The following is a 21026-nucleotide window of genomic DNA, read 5'->3' as shown; positions in this document are numbered from 1 at the left end:
CAAGGTTCACCCAAGTTGTAGCACGTGTCAGGACCTCGTTCCTTCTTACAGCTGAATCCATTGTATGGAGAGACGCGTTTCACGGATTCATTCACCAGCTGATGGACATTTGGGTTGTCACTGCTTTTGGGCTGTTGTCAACAGTGTTGCTATGAACATGGACGTCCACATGTGTTCATTTCTCTAGACCAGCCTCTTCTCAACAAGTTTTCCTTCAATTTGCTGAGTAATATATCATAAAAGAAGACAGCTTCAATCGTGAAAATATCTACGGAGAAATAGGGCTCCCACTGAACAAAATTCCATTTGCCTGACGCTGCTGAAGGCACTTCTCCGCAAAATGAAACAGATGCCTGAACAGACTTGATCAAAAATATACTTATTACATGGTTTCCCTGTGCAAGCAAAACCAATAAAACTAACTAATTGGTCCCAATAACCTCCTGGAAATGGGCACTGATTGGCCCTCTCAGAGATAAACAAAAGGACACAAATCCAGACTAGAGTATCCTCTGTCACTCTCTGATATGGATGCCACCTGCAAAATTGGCCACAAAGCAAATTTCTGTGAAATTTCTATTTTCCCACTGACTTGAAAACATTAAATCAGACACACAATCCCATGAAGAACAGAAGTAAAAGTAAATTAAAGGGATTAAATTAAACAGCAGCCCTGTAGCCGAAATTGGGGTCCGGCTACTTGCTGCTCAAAAGCCAATAAAGAGGCAAGGATGGTGGAAAGGAAAGTTTGCTTTATTCTGGATGCCGGCAACTAGGGGTGGAAGAGGGTGGACGCCTGTCCAAAGGCCGACTCCCTCCCCCTACAATGACAACCGGGGGCAAGAGCTTTTATAGACAGAGGGAGGGGGCTCCATGCAGAAACAGCACAGGCAGCTCTGATGGTCATCTTCAAATTGGTCCTTGGTGGTCTGACCAGCGTCATCTTGATTGTTTGAACTACAATTACTCTTTAGTTCCAGGGTCAGTTTGTTCCCATTTCCTTGAGGCCAATTCTTGGAATTGTGGCAGCTTATGTCATGGCTACAGTCTGGTCATCATGTAGTTAACTTCTTCCACCTGGCGGGGGTTTCAGTACCTGTAAGACACCTCACAGGATACGTGCGGCTCAGAATATTATCTGGAGCCCTTGGGGAGGAAATCAAGGTCCTTGACTATGCTTAATGACTAAACAATTATTTAGTCTCGTTAGACTGTTCTCCTTTGTTTCTGCATTTTCTCACTTCTCTGGTTTAATCTTTGGCTAAAGTTGCTCCACAGACAAAAGGCAGGCGGAGCACATGGAGTCGGGGGAAGGACCACAGCATCCTGCTCCATCTCAGCCCTGTGGCATTCTGGTTTTGTCGAAGCCATTTCCGAAAGGCCGGCAGGATGGAGCTGGCTGCACGCTGCAGCCCTGCTCCGTCTCCCTCCCTGGGGGGCGAGAATCCTGGGAGGCTGGGAGCTGGACCTCCCCACCCAGCTGCCTTCTCTCCCACCTTGCAGCCCCTTCTCCCGTCACCCAGCTCCCACCCTCCTCTCTCACCACCCTCCCACTTTCCTTGCGTCGGGGGTCCTCCTTGACACCGCCTTCTCCTCTGGATCTTTAAAGGGCATCACCCTGGATGGCTCCTCTTCCTTCTCTCCACCCTCCTCCAAGGCCAGCTCAGGCCCTCCCACGATATCCAATGCCCGCCCCCGTCCCAGAAACCCCTCAACGTCCAGCCCCCCCTCTGCACCATCCTTCTGCTCGGGTGTTCCATGAGCATCTCTTACTGAACTTGCCCCTGACCCCCCTCAAACCTGACCCTTCTCTGAGAAGGAAACAGGACACCATCTTCCAGCTTCAGGAGCCTGGATTTCACCCCTTCATCCATTCAGCCCACTTCTTAATTGCATCCACTTCCCGCCATCTCCTTTCCCACCACCCTTGTCCAAACCTCCTTCCCAGGCCACTGCCACAGCTCCACCAAGCACCCTGCCTCTTCACTGGTGTTTTTCAAATCCCTGAGCTCCTCTCTGCCCCAGGGCCTTTGCATGTGCTAGTCCTTCCACCCTGAACACACTCCCCTCCATCACTGCCGGGCCAGCCCTCACTCATCCTTCAGGTCTCAAGCTCCGTATCATCCTCTGACCTCCCCCCACCCAACCCAGGCCACATCCCTTCATTATGGCTCTCACCGCACCCAAGGGCCTTTTCCCTGACCCCGTTCACGTTTGCAATGGGAACACATCTTCGTTTGTAACGATCTCCCTGCTGGACTTTAAGCTCTGTGAGGGCAGGAACTACGACCTCTTGTTTGTGGCTCTGTCTCCAGTGCTCACTGCCTGGCACTGGAGCTCCATAAGCAGGCACTGAGTTCATCAATTAACTTACTGAGCGCCTACTATGTGCCAGGCTTTGGGGATAAAAAAGACGAGAGAGGTCTCTGTCCTTGAAGACCTTACCTTCCAATCAGACATTAAAAGACAAACAAATACACACACTTCCAGGCTGTGATTGATGTTATGGAGAAAAATAAGTCAGAATAAAGTGGAGAAACCTGACAACCACACCTCAGCCGGGTAATCAAGGTCAACATCACAGTGATCAATCATGTTGTCATGTGTGCCCTGATTGATGGGATGAATGCACTTCACTTCTGTGGCCTCCCTCCCCAAACCCATAACCACAGTCTAGTCTTGAGAAAAACATCAGACAAACCCTAATAGAGGGACACCCGACAAAACCCCTGCCCAGTCCTCCACAAAACCGTCAAGGTCATCAAAAACAAGGACAGTCTGAGAAACCATCACAGCCCAGAGGAGCTAAGGAGACAGGATATCATGTGGGATCCCAGGTGGGGTCCTGAGACGGAGAAACTACATCTAGTAAAAGCTAAGGAAATGTGAATAAATGGCGGGTGTTAGTTAATAATAATGTATTAATATTGGTTCATTAATATAACAAATGTACCATGTTAGGGCTTCCCTGGTGGCACAGTGGTTAGGAATCCACCTGCCAATGCAGGGGACACAGGTTCGAGCCCTGGTCCGGGAAGATCCCACATTACGCAGAGCAACTAAGCCCGTGCGCCACAGCTACTCAGCCTGCACCCTAGAGCCCACGTGCCACAACTAGTGAAACCTGCGCGCCTAGAGCCTGTGCTCCACAAGAGAAGCCACCACAGTGAGAAGCCCGCGCACCGCAACAAAGAGTAGCCCCCGCTCGACACAACTAGAGAAAGCCCGCGCGCAGCAACGAAGACCCAACACAGCCAAAAATTAATTAATTAATTTTAAAATGTACCATGTTGATCTAAGACGTTAATAATGGGGAAAATTGGGTGTGGAAATATGGGAACTCTTGTACTATCTTTGCTATTTTTCTGTAAATTGAAAATGGTTCTTAAAAATAAGTCTGTTGAGAAGAATTAGGCAGAGTTTGGGGATGGAGAGGGCAGAGGGGTCATGGGGATCAGGGGGTCGGGGGCCTCTTGGAGGAAGTGGCGTCTGAGCAGAGACAGGAAGGAGGTGCAGGGTGAGCCCTGTAGCCACCTGGAACCACCTGGGAGGTCAGGGGGTGGGGCTTCCAGGGCCAAGAGGGGCGGGGGGGGCAGGGCCAGCCCTGGACTCTCACCTGGGCCAGGAGGGGAGGGGGCAGTGGATGAGATGAGTGACCGTGGGCACTAGGGGCAGTGGGGACTGGACATGGGGGCCCCGGAGGGGCACGGGGAGGGGGTTGGGGAGAAGCAAGGCTCGACCCTGACCCTGGGTACGGGCAGATGCAGAGGGGGAGCTTGAGGAAGGAGCTGGTGAACGGCCATCCCGGTGGATAGAGCGGCAGGAATGGGGGGGGCGGGGCAGAGAGGAAGACGCCAGGCCAGGGGCTGTAGGTATCAGTGAACGAAGGGGAGAACCAGGAGGGGTGGCGGGGCACAGTCGGCAGTACGGGGACGGAGGGGGGTCTGGAAGCAGCTGGGAGGACGCCTGCCCGTCCAGGCCCCGACATCACAGAGCAGAGACCCACCTAGCTCTCCAGACCCCAACATCCACCCTTCTGGGCCCTGGTTACACAGCCAAAAACAGCAGATTCAGGATCACAGACAGACCTGCCGCGTAGCTTTACCTCTCCAGCCACCAGCAACCAGGCTCCTGGCAGGAGCGCCCTGATCCTCGGGCCCTTAATTCCACAAAGCTCTAGGAATCTGCTACGTTGGCCTTTCATCAGGGATTTCACAGCAACTACTGGAGCTAAGTGGCAGTATTACACGCAGCTCAACGGCTGTCACTGAGCGCCTTCTTGGTGCCAGGACATGGGGACAAAGGAGGCGCATCCCCCGCCCTCCAGGAGTCCAGGTCCAGCCGGGAGACGCAGCAGAGAGAGATGAACGGTGAGCACGAGCCATCACAAAGGATTCTGACACGAGGGGTCACGCGGCCCCGGGAGCAGAGGAAGCGGCCTTCAAGGGCGGGATAGGAAACAGCTGAGCAGAAAGTGGGTGCCCGGGGGATGGGGCAGGCGGGCCTGGTGGCGGAGTGGCGAGATCCGGGCCACGGAGGAGTGAACCACTATCCCAATGTGGACCCAGCAGGGAGGCCGGGAGGGGCCGGTGCCCATCGGAGGATGGAGCTGCTGCCCAAACAGCCTCCACACTGGGCCTGTGTGTGCTATGTGACCCAGCAATTCCACTTCCAGAAATTTCTCCCAAGGTACCAATCCAAATGTGCTCCTAGACATTTACCAACTCGGAAATGATTTCAAATTTTGTGTAGGAAAAGCTGAATGCACAAAAGAAAAAGCCTGGAGGGACACGAATTAAAAAATTATCACTGCCTTCTGTTTGATTTTTCTGTCTTCCAGGTTTTCAGCAGTATATATTACTTTGGTAATTAGAAAAAATAATAATAGATGCCACTTATCAAAATTAATCACTATCCAGATGGCTTCTTTGCCGAAACTGACAAGCAAATCCTACAATGCAAATGGAAAGTCAAGAGACCCCCAAAAGCCAAAACAATTTTGAAAAAGAAGAACAAAGTTGGAGAACTGACACTTCCTGATTTCAAACTTTCCTACAAAGCGAGAGTATCAAAACATGTGATACTGGCAGAAGGACACAGAGGTCAATGAAACAGAAGTGAGAGGTCAGAAATAAACTTCCCATTACAGCCGAGTGACATCCATAAGGGGGCTAAGACAATTCGATGGGGAAAAAAAGTCTTTTTAACAAATGGTGCTGGGACAACTGGATATCCACATGCAAAAGAATAAAACTGAACCCTTACTTCACACCATATACAGAAATCAACTCAAAATGGATCAGACCTCAGTGTAAGAACTAAAACTATAAAACTCTTCGAAAACGTGGAGGTAAATCTTCATGACCTTGGATGAGGTACTGATTTCTTAGCTGTGACACCAAAAGCACAAGGAACAAAAGAGAAAACAGATAAACTTGACAAACAAAATTTAAAATATTTGTACTTCAAAAGATACTATCCAGAAAATACAAAGATAACCCACAGAATGCGAGATTTTGCAAATCATACAACTGATAAAGGATTTGTATCTAGAATATATAAGGAACACTTAAAACTCAGTAATAAAAAGACATAACCCAATTTAAAAATGGGCAAAGCACAACTACTGAAGCACGCACGCCCTGAGGCCCTTGCTCCACAAGAGAAGCCACCGCAATGAGAAGCCCGCACACCGCAATGAAGAGTAGCCCCCGCTCACTACAACTAGAGAAAGCCCACGCGCAGCAATGAAAGACCCAACGCAGCCAAAAAAAACTTCCTTCCTCCCCCAGATTGTATGACCTTCAGGTCAAACAAACTTTGAAAAAAAAAAAATGGGCAAAGGATCTGAATAGACATTTCTCCCAAACAGATTTACAAATAGCCAATACATGAAAAGATGCTCAACATCATTAGCCATCAGGGAAGTATAAATCAAAACCACTATGAGATACCATTTCATACCCACCAGGGTAGCTATAATCAAAAAGATGAACAATAAGTGCTGCCAAGGATGTAGAGAAATTGGAAGAATTTTCATACACTTCTTTGGGGGATGTAAAATGGTGCAGCCACTACGGAAACAGTTTGGCAGTTACTCAAAAGGTTAAGCACAGAATCACCATATGACCCAGCAATTTCACTCCCAGGTATATACCAAAAAGAACTGCAAACACAAGCTCATACAAAACCTTGTACACGGATGTTCACAGCAGCACTATTCAAAATAACCAAAGTGTGGAAACAACCCAAATGCTGTCGAGAAAGAACAGATCAACACATTGTGGTCTATCCATACAATGGAATATTATTCAGCCATAAACAGGAATGGAGTTTTTTTTTTTTTTTTTGGCTGCGTTGGGTCTTTCTTGCCGCGCGCGGGGGCTACTCTTCATTGTGGTGCGCAGGCTTCTCACTGCAGTGGCTTCTCTTGTTGTGGAGCACGGGCTCTAGGCACACGGGCTTCAGTAGTTGTGGCATGTGGGCTCAGTAGTTGTGCTTGTGGGCCCTAGAGTGCAGGCTCCGTAGTTGTGGCGCACGGGCTTAGTTGCTCTGCGGCATGTGGGATCTTCCCAGACCAGGGATCGAACCTGTGTCCCCTGCACTGGCAGGCGGATTCTTAACCACTGCGCCACCAGGGAAGTCCAGGAATGGAGTTCGGATACTTGTTACAGCATGGATGAATCTTAAAAACACTATGCCAAGTGAAAGAAGCCAGACACAAAAGTCACGTATTGATATGATTCCCCTTCTATGAAATATCCAGAATATGCGAATTATAGAGATGGAATAATTCTTTAGAGACAAAGTGGGTGCCAGGGGCCAGGAAGGAGGATACAGGACTGAGTGCTGATTGTTATGGAGTTCCTTTCTGGGGTGATGAAAATGTCCTTGACTGATTGAGGTGATGGCTGAACAGCTCTGGGAGTACACTAACAACCACTGAATTGTACGGTATGGGAATTCTATCTCAATAAACCTGTTATTAAGCAATGAACCTCTAGAATGCAGGTGCTAGCATCTACCTCTGCAGGGCTATTTTGAGGATTTAGTGAGATGATCTACTGGCCAGTGCTAATCAACTATAGTGATCTACACAGATGTCAGCATCACCACCCACGGCTTCTCTGCATGTCAGAAACCCCTTTCTGATTTACTCAGCCTAACTAGCAGCACCTAGGATATGTGGACACCACCCGAGGTGTTGGAGCTATAAAGAAACATGACCTAGTCTCTGCCCCACGTGGGCAGTTAGGTGTCACAGCTACTTGCTGGTCCTCCCATGTCCCTGTGCCCCCCCCCAAACCAGCCCCGGGAGTCAAACACCATTTTGCACCCCTGCCACCTCTCTGATCTTACCTCCAATCACCCTCGTCCTTGCTGTCTAGGCTCCAGCCACGCTGCCCCCCTCGCTGGCCTTCACACCTGCCAGTGCGGGCATCCCAGGGGGCCTCTGCACTTGCTGCCTCCCTAGGTACCAACCAGCAGGTCTCCGCTCAAATGCCAGCTCCGACCATCCCACCAAAAACAGAGGGGAGAAGAAACCACCCTGCTTCTTGCTTCAGTTTCCTTCAAAGCGGTCATGCCACCTGGAAACATACTCATCCATCCCTCGACATGTCTGTCTCCCCAGCTGGACCGCCAGCCCGCTCAAGGCCATCACCGCAGGGGCTAAACTAGGAACAGACGCACGGAAGGCGCTCAAATCAACTGCAGGGCTGCTTACAGACCTAGGAAAGCCTCTGGGGCATGCAGACATTTAGTTCTAGAGGCTGCCTTGCCCAGAGCAAGGTCCTGTAGGAAAACACACAAGAGATGTTTCTGCTATGAAGAAACTAAAACTAAAAATCCCATCTGGATCTCTGACCGGGTCAAAGTCCAAATACGAAAACAACAGACAGAAGGGGATGAAAATCACATTTCACGCAACGGGCCACAGAGGTCAGCTCTGGGAAAGCAAAAGCAAATCCGCTGCCCAGTTTCACTGCTGCCCCCGTAGAGATGCAGTCCCCTCCCGGCCACCACCAATCACCCTGTCCTTGTACTGCCCAGGTCATCCGTCTTAATCTTCTGTTTCACAAAAGACTTTTTAAAGATGGCACCCGTCCTTACTTTTAAGGATGTACTCATTTGCAAACCCCGAATCCTGCAGGCACGTGTCTAGGACATGTATTAATGATGCCCTCGGCACAGTGCTCTTTGTGTAGACTTTTCACAAGCTTGCTTTAGCCAGAATAAAAAATTACTTCCCCCTGAGTTACTTCTAAATGATAATCAGGATTTGCAGCCTGTCTCCCCCAAAGCTATGACAGTTACGTTTTAATCACTTTCAGACAGGCTTGCCGTGGCTTAATGGACTGAGGACGCAGGCTTATTGCAACCGGCAGGAGAGCATCCCGGCCAGGTGCAGTGCCAGCCACATCACCGGGCATCTCCACACAACGATGACAGCACCGTCTTCTGCCCAGAAGACCATCTTTGTGCAGCTGACTTTCTTCGTAGGGGCAAAGGGAGGGAGAAAACGGAACTTAACAACCCGAAGGAGCCTTGTCCAATAAACGGGGAGATGAGATGTGAAATCTGCTTGTAGGGATTTCAAATGCGTACCCCAGTGACGACACGGCCAGACTGCCTTGGAACAACGCACCCGCAAGTGCGGAGGCCCCTCTCTGGCTATTCACTCTGGAAAGCACGAGAACTGCCATTCCCTCTTTCAAAGATCATTAAAAATATAAAGGATCTCATCTGTAAACTGCTATCTTCCCCAGGCGGCACCAGCTGTTCACCCTGTTAAGAGATTCAGGGCACTCCTGGGGAATGCTAGCGAAAAGAACCACAGGACAAACACCTGCATACAGGACACAGGATAAGTCTTTCGGCTCCTGAGCCCACAGGATACTCACTTCTAAACTTGAACCACAGACCTGCCCGTGCACCTCCCTCCCAGCTCTGCCCTGTTTGTGCCCATGTTCCAGCACCCGGCACAGCACCTGCCGGACAGCAAGCGTGTGGCATCTGACATCACCCTCATGCTTGCAGACGGGCACGACTGTTCTCCTGCTTTAATCCGAGCTGGGATTTGAATCCAGGGAGCCGATTCCACAGCCCATCACCCCCGCCCCTTCACCCGCTCACACTGCATTACACACAAAAGATGCTCGAAGAAAATGCTTCAGTGAACGGCCTCATTCTTAATGCCGGGCTTAGCCAGAGCCGGGGTTTTTTACGGGAAGCAGAGAGCAGCTCACAACGTTTTAAACACCAACAGTCCTGAGGTAGGAGGGTCAGTGGGGGTAAGTCTACAGAGAGAGACAGGACAGGGGCCAAGACAAGAGGTAACAAAGTACACATGATGGAGAACAGAGAAAGAAAGCCAGGGGACCAACCGTGCTAACTCAGAAAGGTCCCGCTGGTTCCAAGGCTGGGACGTGGCCAGTGGTCGGGATGTCAGCCAGACCTCACCCTGACAAGCTCAGGCCTGCACGTGGTCCACACCCTGTACCAAAACGACCTGCGCTTCCTCCTCGGCTGATTTTAACCTGTGTCCTCTCACCGGAATAAGCCATAACCGTGAGTATAATTGGAGTCCTTTTAGCAAAGTATCAAACCTGTGGGTAGTCTTGGGGCTCCCAAACTTACAACCGGCACCAGAAGCGGGGTTGGGCTTGGGGGAAACGGTTTTTCTAACCTCACACCCAGGCGGGCAGGTGCTCAGCTTGCTCAAGGAGGGAGGGACAAGGAGGCTCGGGGGCTGGAGCACTGGAGTCGGGGGGAGGCGGGAAGTGAGGCAGCAGGGCCGCCAGCCCGGAGCACGTCTAAGGGTGCCCGGCTCGGCGGCACCCCAAGGCAGGCCACGGGCAGCTCACCCCTGACTGCGCGTGCAGGCTGCCTGGCCCTGGGGCCAACTCCTCCCCACGCCAAGAAAAGGAGGTGCTGACAGCCCCCCGTCGTGAGTGAACCCCACCTCAGGGATACGCTGAGCCTCCCCCTTACCTGACAAACAAGAACAACCCAGAGTAGCCGGCGCTCAGCCCAGGCATCTCCCAGACCCCCACTGGCACGCGTGCATCTGTGTTTAAAAGCCCTGTAGTCAGGGCTTCCCTGGTGGCACAGAGGTTGAGAGTCTGCCTGCCGATGCAGGGGACGCGGGTTCGTGCCCCGGTCCGGGAAGATCCCACATGCCGCTGAGCGGCTGCGCCCGTGAGCCATGGCCGCTGAGCCTGCGCGTCTGGAGCCTGTGCTCCACAACGGGAGAGGCCGCAGCAGTGAGAGGCCCGCATACCGCAAAAAAAATAAAAAAATAAAAAAATAAAAGCCCTGTAGTCAGGGAGAACTAGTATTTCACATACATCCCCTCCACGTGCCACTACAGCAACCAACAAGCCACAGACAGACAGCCTGAGGGCGCTGTCCTGCTTGCTATGTTTATGCTTATTTTCGAAAATAAGCCACCAGCCTCGAGGTACGACTTGCAGTCTGAGGGCAGGGGGAACCTTCCAGAAATTGCCCATCTCCAGGCGTATGTGCTCCAGGCTGGCGGGATGGCCATGGGAGCAGATTTCTATGTGTCTGGCAGCTGGCCCTTCCTGGAAACTGGCAAGGCAGCAAGGCCGGCCCTGCTCCCAAGTGGACGGGGACCCTCAGCTACAGCTAAGGGATGCGGCGGTTTAGGGACAGGAGGTAACTCGGCCTGGGGTACTGGTTTCTCTGGCTGCTGTAACGAATTATCTCTAATTTGGGGCTTCCAAACCACCAGTGTATTCCCTCACAGTCCTAGAGGTCAGAAGTCCAAGATCAGTTTCACTGGGTTAATGCCAAGGTGTCAGGAGGGCTGATTCCTTCTGGAGGCTCTAGGGAAGGCCTCCTGGCCTTTTCCACTTTCTAGGGGAGCCCACATTCCTTAGCACATGGCCCCCTCCCACATCTTCAAAGCCAGCAGCGTGGCATCCCGTTTCCATCCTCATGTTGCCACCATCACCTGCAGTCAAATCTCTCTCTGCCTCCCTCTTATAAGGACACTTGTGAGCCCACCAGACAGCCCAGGGTCATCCCTCCCGCCACACCCCTAATTTAATCACATCTGCAAAGTCCCTTTCACCATATAAGGAGGTAACGGTCACAGGTTCCAGAGGCTAGGACGTGGACATCTTTGGGGGCCATGATTCAGCACACCACACCTGGGTTCCCCAGGAAAGAGAGCCCAGGGCCAAGCTCACTGCTGCTGCTTTTGGGGGGACCATAACCCCAGACTAGCAAGAGTGAGGGGAGAGGGAAGGGAGGCAGGTGCGCCCTTGAGCCGCCCGCAGCTTCGGAAAAACACCCAGCCGACGCCCAGCACACAGCCAACTTCCTGTGGAAGCACGGCTCTCAGAACTGCCCGTCGGGGAAGAAAGGGAGAGGCGTGCATTCCCACTCCCTCCGGTCCTCAGTCCTGCTTTGCCCCACAAGATGTTAACATCTGCACTCCCAGCCCTTCCAGTCGGCACACTCCATGCCCCAGACGTGGTCATTCATCTGAACCCGGAATCCGGGGCAGGAGGGGCTGCCAGAGCCTCTGCAGGTCCCGTCAGGCTGGTCCCGGGTGCAGAGATGCTGTGGTCCCTCTGTGTGGGCGGATAAAGGACATGCAGCTGCCCAGCCCTCACCTGGTAGAGGCCAAAAATGCCTGTAGTCTCCTGAGGCAAAGCGGCAAAGCAGAGGTGGGTAGGGCCGAGGGAGTGAGTCCAGGAGGAACACGAAGCGGACCTGGATCCCGTAGAGCAGGGAGGTGACTGGTTCATCCTACAGCCCCGGGGCCCAGCACAGCTCCCGACCCTCAACCAAGGCTCAGCGAATGAGGCATCAAACAGACAGACTCATTCAAGACCAGACACTTCACTGGTTCAGAGCGTAACCTGGGGGTGGGGGAGTTACTTCTCTCGGAGCCCCCGTATGGAAGTGAGGGTGACATCAGGCCCCCTGGGTCTTGTTTCAAGGAGATGACGCTCACGCGCTCTCAAGCTCTGCTTACATGTCGAAGAAGGAAAAATCAGAGCGGGGCACGTGATGGTTAATTTTATGTGTCAGCTTGGCCTGGACGGGATGCCAAGGCAGCTGATTAAACATTCTTTCTGGGCATGTCTGTGAGGGTGTCTCGGGAAGAGATTAGCATTTGTATTGGTGGCCTGAGTAAAGCAGAGGGCCCTCGCCAGCATGGGTGGGTGGCATGCAATCCAGTAAGGGCCTGAATAGGACAAAAAGTTGGAGGAAGGCTGGACTCGCCCTCTCTTTGCCTGGGACATCCAAGTCCTGTCCTGGGCTCTCAGGCCCTCGGACCAGCTTTCCTGGTCCCCAGTTTGCAGAGGGCAGATCATGGGACTTCTCAGCCTCCATAATCACGTGAGCCAATCCTTATAAATCTCTATAGATAGATACAGAGAGAGACAGAAGAGATATATATATAGAGAGAGAGACAGACAGACAGATGGAGAGAGAGATAGAGAGGTAGAGAGATAGGGCCATGTCCTGTGGATTCTGTTTCTCTGGAGAACCCTGACAAAAACAGGGCATCCCCTTCTACTACTTAAATATCGCCCGTGGATAACATTTTAGTGGCTGAAGTGCAGGGTTACTTTTCCTCACCGACCATCTTCTGTTCAGAATAACCAAGTGGGTATTCAGGAAAAAAAGAAATCTTAATAAACTAGGCAATTTAAGATGCTCAGAATCAACATTACAGGGTGGGCCTGAGAACAGACATTTTCCATTTCAATTTTTTAAAAGCAACAACTTGCAAAGGTTTTGTTTATCCTGAAGGAGCCCTCGTGAAAAGGCAGTCGTGCCCTCATCGGGCCCAACCGCAGTGGTTAAGGTGGAGAAACTTTTGAAAAAGCCCTTTTCATAGGATATGAGTGTGGCACTGCCCTAAACTGCGTCTGCACAGCCCAGGTCCACTGGCCTCTGGGCTCGCAGGTGAGACGATGCTGTCAGAGCCCTTGCCGGCTCAGGGATTACCTCTGACGCCCTGCTGTGGTTTAGATCAGAGCAATCAAACTGCAACCCACGCTCAGACACGGGTTAACGCTACGAATGAAGCCTCACCGCTAAGCCAGGCTCGAGAGACCAGTGGGGAGAGACGTGCAGCCGCCACGGCCCCGAAGGAGCCCAGAGCCAGCGGCCCGGGCTGGCCTTGCTTCCCTGACTTTCCGGAACCAGGCGGCCATCCTCTGGCCTCACCGGTCCCCACACGTCCAGACGCTGCAGAACCCGACCGCTGCCCAGTGCAGGGCCACCAGCATCCAATGAGGATCCACAGGTGTGGCCAGAGGGGGCCCACGTGCCTGCTTTTCAGAGTTTCCTCTGAACGCCGCCCCTCTCGCTCCAGAAAGGGTTTGAACACCTTGAACCCGTCTGCAAGGCACCATGAGCGTTCACTGCAGCTGCTCATTCCAAGTCTTAAGAAAAGGGTCCCTGCATAACTGGGTCCAGCACATGACAGGGAGAGGGCCGTCTGAGAGGCCCCATGGGGCTGGGCCCCTGGGAGATGCTCCAGGCCGTCCAGCCTCATCCTTCACATCCCCCCACCAAACACAGCAGTAAGGCCCCTTGACCAGCCCCCAGCTTTGCTCCTTTGGCCCACAAGAGCCTGAACCCCAAGATCTGACCTCACAAGAACATCCCAGCCAGGACACTCATCCTCACCTTGACCAGCTCCTTGAATCTGGGGTCGTCCCTGGAGGTGGGGTCGATCACCGTGCGCTCTTGGTTCTCCTCTGCAGGGACAAAGGACAAAGGACAGGCGGGTTAGCGTCAGTGGGGGTGGCCGGCTTCCCTTGCACAGATGGGGGAATTGAGAGCAGAGACCCCGTGGTCCTCTCACTGAGCAGCCCTGCAGCCAGTCACACGGCCCAGGCAGAACTGCCTCCCAGGGTGCAACGGAGCATCCACCCCCATCTTTCAGGAGGGAGGGGGGGTGCACACAGGCCTGAATCGGATCTGTGGAAAAGCCACTATTAATAAACCCGGGGAAGACCTGTCGTTCACTGAGAAAGCTCACCACTACATAAAGTGATACGGACAAAAATATTAGAAAGAGCAGGGGGGAAAAAGGATGTTTCACAGCAAAGTGTGTTTATCCATATTCTGTTTCTGTTTATCTGTTTGTTTTTCCCTCCATGTCTGGCCTTGATCCATGGACCACAGGCACCAGTGAGCTTGTACAGAGGGAGTGACGCAGTGGTAATAAGTGGGAGGCAGAGGGGAAAGACCCACAGACACCAGACACGTCGCAGAACAAAACTGAGCAGGGGTGTTAAAAGGACAGAAAAGAGGGCTTCCCTGGTGGTGCAGTGGTTGAGAGTCCGCCTGCCGATGTAGGAGACGCGGGTTCATGCCCCAGCCTGGGAAGATCCCACATGCCACGGAGCGGCTGGGCCCGTGAGGCATGGCCGCTGAGCCTGCGCGTCCGGAGCCTGTGCTCCGCAACGGGAGAGGCCACAACAGTGAGAGGCCCACGTAGCACAAAAAAAAAAAGGACAGAAAAGAAGCACAGCCTCTGGCCCCTAGGACGTGCAGGCAAAGATGACCAGGGTTCCGGGGCCCACACAGGCTCCCAAGGCTGGGACCCTGTCCACGTTGGTGGGAATGAAATGGCTTTGAGTGACAGAGGCTTCACAACAGCGAAAATTCTTTTTTTTTAAAGTTTATTTGTTGTGACTGTTTATAAGATATTTCTATATATATATATATATCTTTTAATTTATTTTATTTATTTATTTTTGGCTGCGTTGGGTCTTCATTGCTGTGCGTGGGCTTTCTCTAGTTGCAGCGAGAGGGGGCTACTCTTCACTGTGGTGCACGGGCTTCTCATTGTTGTCGCTTCTCTTGTTGTGGAGCATGGGCTCTAGGCGCACAGGCTTCAGTAGTTATAACACGTGGGCTCAGTAGTTGTGGTGCACGGGCTTAGTTGCTCCGCGGCATATGGGATCTTCCCAGACCAGAGACCAAGCCCGTGTCCCCTGCGTTGGCAGGTGGATTCTTAACCACTGTGCCACCAGGGAAGCCCAACAGCAAAATTTAAAACCTGACAAAGTGGAAAAGCTATTTTTGGAGTCACGCCGACCTGATGCTTGAGAGAGACGCTGCGGGTAGCCTGCAGGGGACCCCACTGGAGTTCCTTGTGGTATCCCTGCTAAGGCCCTCAGCAGCTTCCTGCCACTCCTGGGATCAAGGCCACATCCTCCACGTGGCCCCCGAGGCCCTCTGCAGCCTCCTTCCCAGCTCTCCCCAGCACCCTCTGATCCAGCCCTTCCAGCCCTGACCGGCCCGTCAGCAAGCCTCTCACGACCGCTGGCCACAGGGCCTTGGACATGCTGTTCCCTGTCCAACACCCTCTCCTCCCACTTCACATCCCCTTCACCCGTCACTCTCAGCTCCAGGTACTGACCAGGGTGGTTCTTATCAAGGTCACAAGAGCTTCAGGGACCAGCAAAACCTTACAGAGCAAACGGAAGAATGCCAACTCCCAGCCCAAGAGCAGCTATTTAGAAAAACGGTAAGACAGGCGGCTTAGGGTCCAGGGAAAAGCAGGTTCAAGGCATACTGACAAAACAATAGCTTGCCACACGTTTACAGTAAATCTATTTTCTAGCACTCCTGTTGGTCTAAAGCAGGGTTCTCAGTCAGAAGCAATCAAGTCCCCCGAACCCCCATCCCAGGGGACTCACTGTAATGTCTGGAGACGTTTTTGGTTGTCCCAGCCGGGGGGGTGGGGAAGGGGAGTGTGCCAGGGGAATCTAGTGGGTGGAGACCAGGGATGCTGATCAACACCTTGACCGACTCTAAAGAATTATCCGGGGCTTCCCTGGTGGCACAGTGGTTGAGAGTCCACCTGCCGATGCAGGGGACACGGGTTCGTGCCCCAGTCCGGGAAGATCCCACATGCCGCGGAGCGGCTGGGCCTGTGAGCCATGGCCACTGAGCCTGCGCGTCCGGAGCCTGTGCTCCGCAACGGGAGAGGCCACAACAGTGAGAGGCCCGCGTACCGCGAAAAAAAAAAAAAAGAATTATCTGGTGACAAATGCCCATAGCACGGGGTGGGTTGGGGAGAAACCCTGTTCTGAATCACGGTAATTTCCAGACAGTTTATCCCCAGTTTATCCTGGGAGAGGGTCACTTGCCTGGGCAGCAGCTGCAGCCAGACTGAAGACAAAACACAACAGCGTCAGTGAAGGGTCACGCTCTTCTTAGAGCAGAGGGGAAGCCGCAGGGGACCCCGGCGGCACCTCTGAGCCCGTCCAGCACTTGGCTGCAGGTCGGCCGCCTGGACGTACGTTTGCATATCTTCCCCATCAGCTCCTGCTGGCCTGGCCTTGTCGTGGGAACCACAACAGAGGCATCTACCGGGACTTCCCTTTGAACCAGGCAGGGTTTGGAAAGAAGCGGAATGTTCCGAGACTGCCTTCCAGATCCATCGGATCCCAAAACACACTTTAAGGCTAGTGTGTCCAGGCCGTCACTTCATCAGTGCCGGCTGGGACGCGGCACCTCCTGAGGAGGTGAGTGCAGGGCCGGTATCACTTGGCAGGTCCCACCTAGCAGGCCCCTGGCATGGAGGCCACTCCGGCTTGTGCAGAGATGGGGGGTATGTAAATCGTGTTTCTTATTTTCTGTATTTTCTAATGTTTTGACATCTTGGGGCCTTGGGTACCTAGAGGGACTCCCCTCTCAGAGCTAGCTGATTCCCAAAACAACAAACGTATCCCCTGTGAGTGCCTTCCACGTGCAAACAACCAACCCAGAGCCCACACCCCCCAGACATCTCTCTATCTGAGCTCACACAGGGCTCTTACACGCCCAGCCAACAGCCCCTGCCCTAATCACCTGGGACCAGGTTCAGACAACTCGGGGCAGCCCCTGTGTCCCAGAGGCCCCTGAAATTACCCTGACCAGCCCATCCAAACCTGCTTATTAACCCTGCCTCACTCACTCCTCCCTGTGAAAACCACAATAAAGGCTTCTGCCCGTGCTTTCCCGTCACTCCTTCTGCCTCCTGCCCGATGCTGCTGCCCTCCCCCATCACCTTGGGAACCGTGAGTTTAACAAACCACCTTTTCCGTGGCAGTCGGCTCCTGATCCGTTGGCCTCATCATATTTAAATCACAATAAAATTGACATTTACAATCAGAAAGGCAGTAACCTACAAGGGAAGGCTTGCTTTTTTCCTACAGACTTTTCTAAACATGACCTTGAGCTGAGAGCCCCATGTGACGTCTGAGTCTGACCAAAAGGCCATGAATGCACCTCTTCAGCCCCTCCCAGACCAACCGCAAGCTGGGAAGCTCAACCTGCCCACGACAAGGCGCTGGAGAAACCGATAATACCGAGCAGGGTGTCTTCAGGGTGGATCTCCACCGAGGCAGGGGACATCGGCAAGTTGATGGCATTTTTCCCTTCTTCCTGCAAGTCACTCACTGTCAGGCAGAAAGAGAAAGGAAAAAGCCAGTTAGTATAAATGGAATATTGTGGCCTCACACGTTGGCAGTGGAAACAGAGAGAAATCAACTCCTGTTTTTTAAGCATTTAACAAACATTCCTAAATGGCTGGTTGCCCAGAAAGAGTCCAGGGAAAAATGCTCCGAACCAAGAATACATTCTGCAATTCTTCACCCACGCCGGAGAGTTCCCGATTCTCACCAAGCCCGGCCAGGCTGTTTTCACCACTCTTTGCAATGCATGACTATATCATGGAAGCTTCTGGATGCTTCCAGATCCACCCAAGGCTGCTGAGATGGACGAACCTTGGATCACAGCGATGGGGCCTGAAAAGGGCAGGCTCCCCACCCCCTCCTGGACAGCAGCGTCCTCGGCCATGGACTCCAGGTGTGAAGACCCTCCCGGCATGCAGCAGGCGAGGCAGTGCCGCTGTCCGTGGCCACGTTCACGGGACAGAATCCGCTGGTCTGACGCTAGGTAATGCCCTGGGTCGGGAGCAGTGAAACACAGCAGAATCTAACAAACCGGATCTGGAGACTTGGAGTTGGGAGCACAGGGCCGTGTCTAGAGGGGGCTGGGGAGGAGGGCGCCCTGAACAGTCGCAGGGACCGCAGGGCTGGCTACGCGATGAGAGGGGCGGCGTGGATGCCACGGTGCAGAAAGGATCCCTCGCCCCCCGCGCTAGACACCTTCCAGGAAAGCATCTCAACTTACACTGGCCAGGGGGACACCCCGGGACACCGGGGGCTAACGGCGCATTTCTTCCACCGGCCATAACTGCATCGGACTCCAGGCTCCAGCCCCCATCCAGTGGGTGCAGGGGGCGCTGGGCACCTTTCCAGCCCTGGCTGAGAACTGCTGGGTGACAGTCCCCGACCACACGCCACAAAACCAGCCTCTTCCTCGGTGAGCTCCAGTGACAAGTGCCCAGACTTCCTTCTCCTCTTTTTTTTTTTTTTAAATTGTAATTGAATTACAAAGTTGTGTTAGTTTCAAGGCCTTCTCCTCTGTAATGAAACCTCCTCAGAGGTGGAAACCTACTTCCTCTTTCAACACTGCAGTCACCTCGAACCTTGAATATCTCCAATTCTGGGACCTGAGGGGACAGGGGACAGAGTAGTAAGGGGACAGGATGTGATGGCCTTGGGACAGGCAGGCCAGGGTGACCCAACCCCAGGCACGCCTGGCAACCTCTCTGCCTGTTTTCTCAAAACATCGGGTCCCCTGGAAGGACTTAATGAAACGATGAACATCAGGTTCTGAGGCCGGAGCTGGGCACACGGTGGGCTCCCTGGACTCAGCCATAGACCCAGCTTTGGGGACAAGCCACCCTCTGTCCCTCACAAGGAACACGGCAGTGGGGCCCAGGACGTTGGGTTCTAACATCAGAAAGGCCCTGATACAAGACTGTGAAAAAAGGGGCTCTCTTGCACACCCACACCCTACAGCAGCAATGACTTAACACGATTCACAGCCAAAAGGTGGAAACGGCCCAAGCGTCCACTGACAGATGAACAGATAAACTAATATGGTCCATACACACAATGGAATGTTATTCACCCATAAAAAGGAAGGGAATTCTGACACATACGACCACATGGATGAATCCTGAGGCCAGTATACTAAGTGAAATAAGCCAGACACAAAACGGCAAACCCTGTATGATTCCACTTACAGGAGGTCCTTACAGTCAAATTCACAGTGACAGAAAGTAGAATGGTGGGTGCCAGGGGCTGAAAATAGGGGGATATTATGGGGAGTCCGTGTTTAACGAGGACAGAGCTTCAGTTTGGGAAGATGAAAAAGTTCTGGAGATGGAGGGTGGTGATGGCTACACAACAACGTGAATGAACTTAATGCCACTGAACAGGACACTGAAAAAGGGTTAAAAAGGGGCTTCCCTGGTGGCGCAGTGGTTGAGAGTCCGCCTGCCGATGCAGGGGACGCGGGTTCGTGCCCCGGTCCGGGAGGATCCCACATGCCGCGGAGCAGCTGGGCCCGTGAGCCATGGCCGCTGAGCCTGCGCGTCCGGAGCCTGTGCTCCGCAACGGGTGAGGCCACAGCAGTGAGAGGCCCGCGTACCGGACAAAAAAAAAAAAAAAAAAAAGGGTTAAAATGGTACATTTTATGTTATGTATATTTATCCCAATTTAAAAGAAAAGGGAAGAAAAAATGGACCTCTCCCAACAATACTCCAGTCTGGAAGCCAGCCCTGCACCTGGCGACAGGCACCGTGTCCCTGCCGCCCCAGATCCCAGGAGCAGACCCCATGCACAGCCATCTTTTTTTTTTTTTTTTTTTTTTGCGGTACACGGGCCTCTCACTGTTGTGGCCTCTCCCGTTGCGGAGCACAGGCTCCGGACGCGCAGGCTCAGCGGCCATGCCTCACGGGCCCAGCCGCTCCGCGGCATGTGGGATCCTCCCGGACCGGGGCACGAACCCGTGTCCCCTGCATCGGCAGGCGGACTCTCAACCACTGCGCCATCAGGGAAGCCTACAGCCATCTTTGATCCCCAAATCCTAAGCTTAACTCTGTGTGAGAAGCGGACACGTGTTAAACACCTTCACAAGCAAATGACTTGGAGACGCGCCCCACCCGGCCCCGCGCCCCATTCCAAAGATCCCCTCCGGTCACTCAGTCCCGCTGAGAAAACAGACCAAATTTCAGCAATTATTTTTACTACATAACAACTTACAAAGAGTCTCCTAACCAGCAAAGAGCTTTCCAAGGCAGAAAAGGGAAGGAGGAAAAGGGGATTTTCCACAAAAGTTCTCGCATATTCTAGAGGCACGTACGTGAACTGTGCGAGGGGGTGTGTGCGGCAGCCGTGGGCTCCTCTCTCTGGTTTCCTGGGCCAGCGTCAAAGAAGGAGGACAGAAAGGCCAGGGAGGTCCCTTCCGGTCAAGGCCGTCTGCCATGGTTATGTTTACGGCCGAGGAAGAACAAAAGACCCTGGTTTCATATGAGTGGAGGGTGGCACAGGTGGGCTTCAGGGCACAGGTGAGCCACGCAGGTGCGTCCTTACCGTGAGCCCGTAGCTCCTCCCAGGAGCCCCAGAGCTGCCACGCGGGTCATCCGCTGGCCTGGACACGGGCCGTGGGCCAGAACAACTGGTGGCAGATGGGGGCGTGGGGTGCAGAGATGAAGAGATGCTTCCAGGAGCCCTGCTGCCTCGTCTCAAAAACAGGGAGCGGGGAGGAGAACAGGAACGACATTTTCAAAGCAGAGAAACTGGGTCACATAAAAACGGAGAGATTTCAACACCGCCCTTGCAACATCAAAGATAACACTAAACAGGGCCTAGGATCTCTCGGCTTTAATAGATGAGAAATGTTCTCACAGACCCACCCAGACGGCATATTCCACAGGCCTGTTAAGCACAAAGCCCGAGGAAAACAAGGAGGGTCTGTGGCCACGAGCCCAGGGTTCGGATCTCTCTGTGCCACGTGCTGGCATGTGGCCTCCAGCAAGTCCCTTCACCTCGCTCAACCTCAGTTTCACCGTCTGGAATGCGGGGGTGGCAGCGGTACCTACCTCACAGGGGCTTCTGAGG

The 21026-nt window shown here is 53.1% G+C and overlaps 1 protein-coding gene across 2 annotated transcripts in view; it reads right to left on the bottom strand.

Annotated features, from left to right (window-relative positions):
• Window positions 1–21026, bottom strand: part of PARVB (parvin beta) — a gene marked incomplete at both ends in the record, with an annotated part of 114008 nt that overhangs the window by 37592 nt on the left and 55390 nt on the right. The window contains 2 exons of one of the 2 annotated variants that reach the window (XM_079714707.1): window positions 13681–13751; window positions 17361–17450. In XM_079714707.1, coding sequence (XP_079570833.1) covers window positions 13681–13751; window positions 17361–17450 — 161 coding nt within the window. Of the gene's footprint in view, window positions 1–13680; window positions 13752–17360; window positions 17451–21026 lie in introns of those variants that run through there. The other variant, XM_079714708.1, reaches the window with a different exon arrangement.

Source organism: Hyperoodon ampullatus (genome assembly GCF_949752795.1).
Source record: "Hyperoodon ampullatus genome assembly, chromosome: 11".
NCBI lineage: Eukaryota > Metazoa > Chordata > Mammalia > Artiodactyla > Ziphiidae > Hyperoodon > Hyperoodon ampullatus.
Note: the sequence above shows the minus strand (reverse complement) of the source record. Positions and strands in the feature narration are given on the sequence as shown.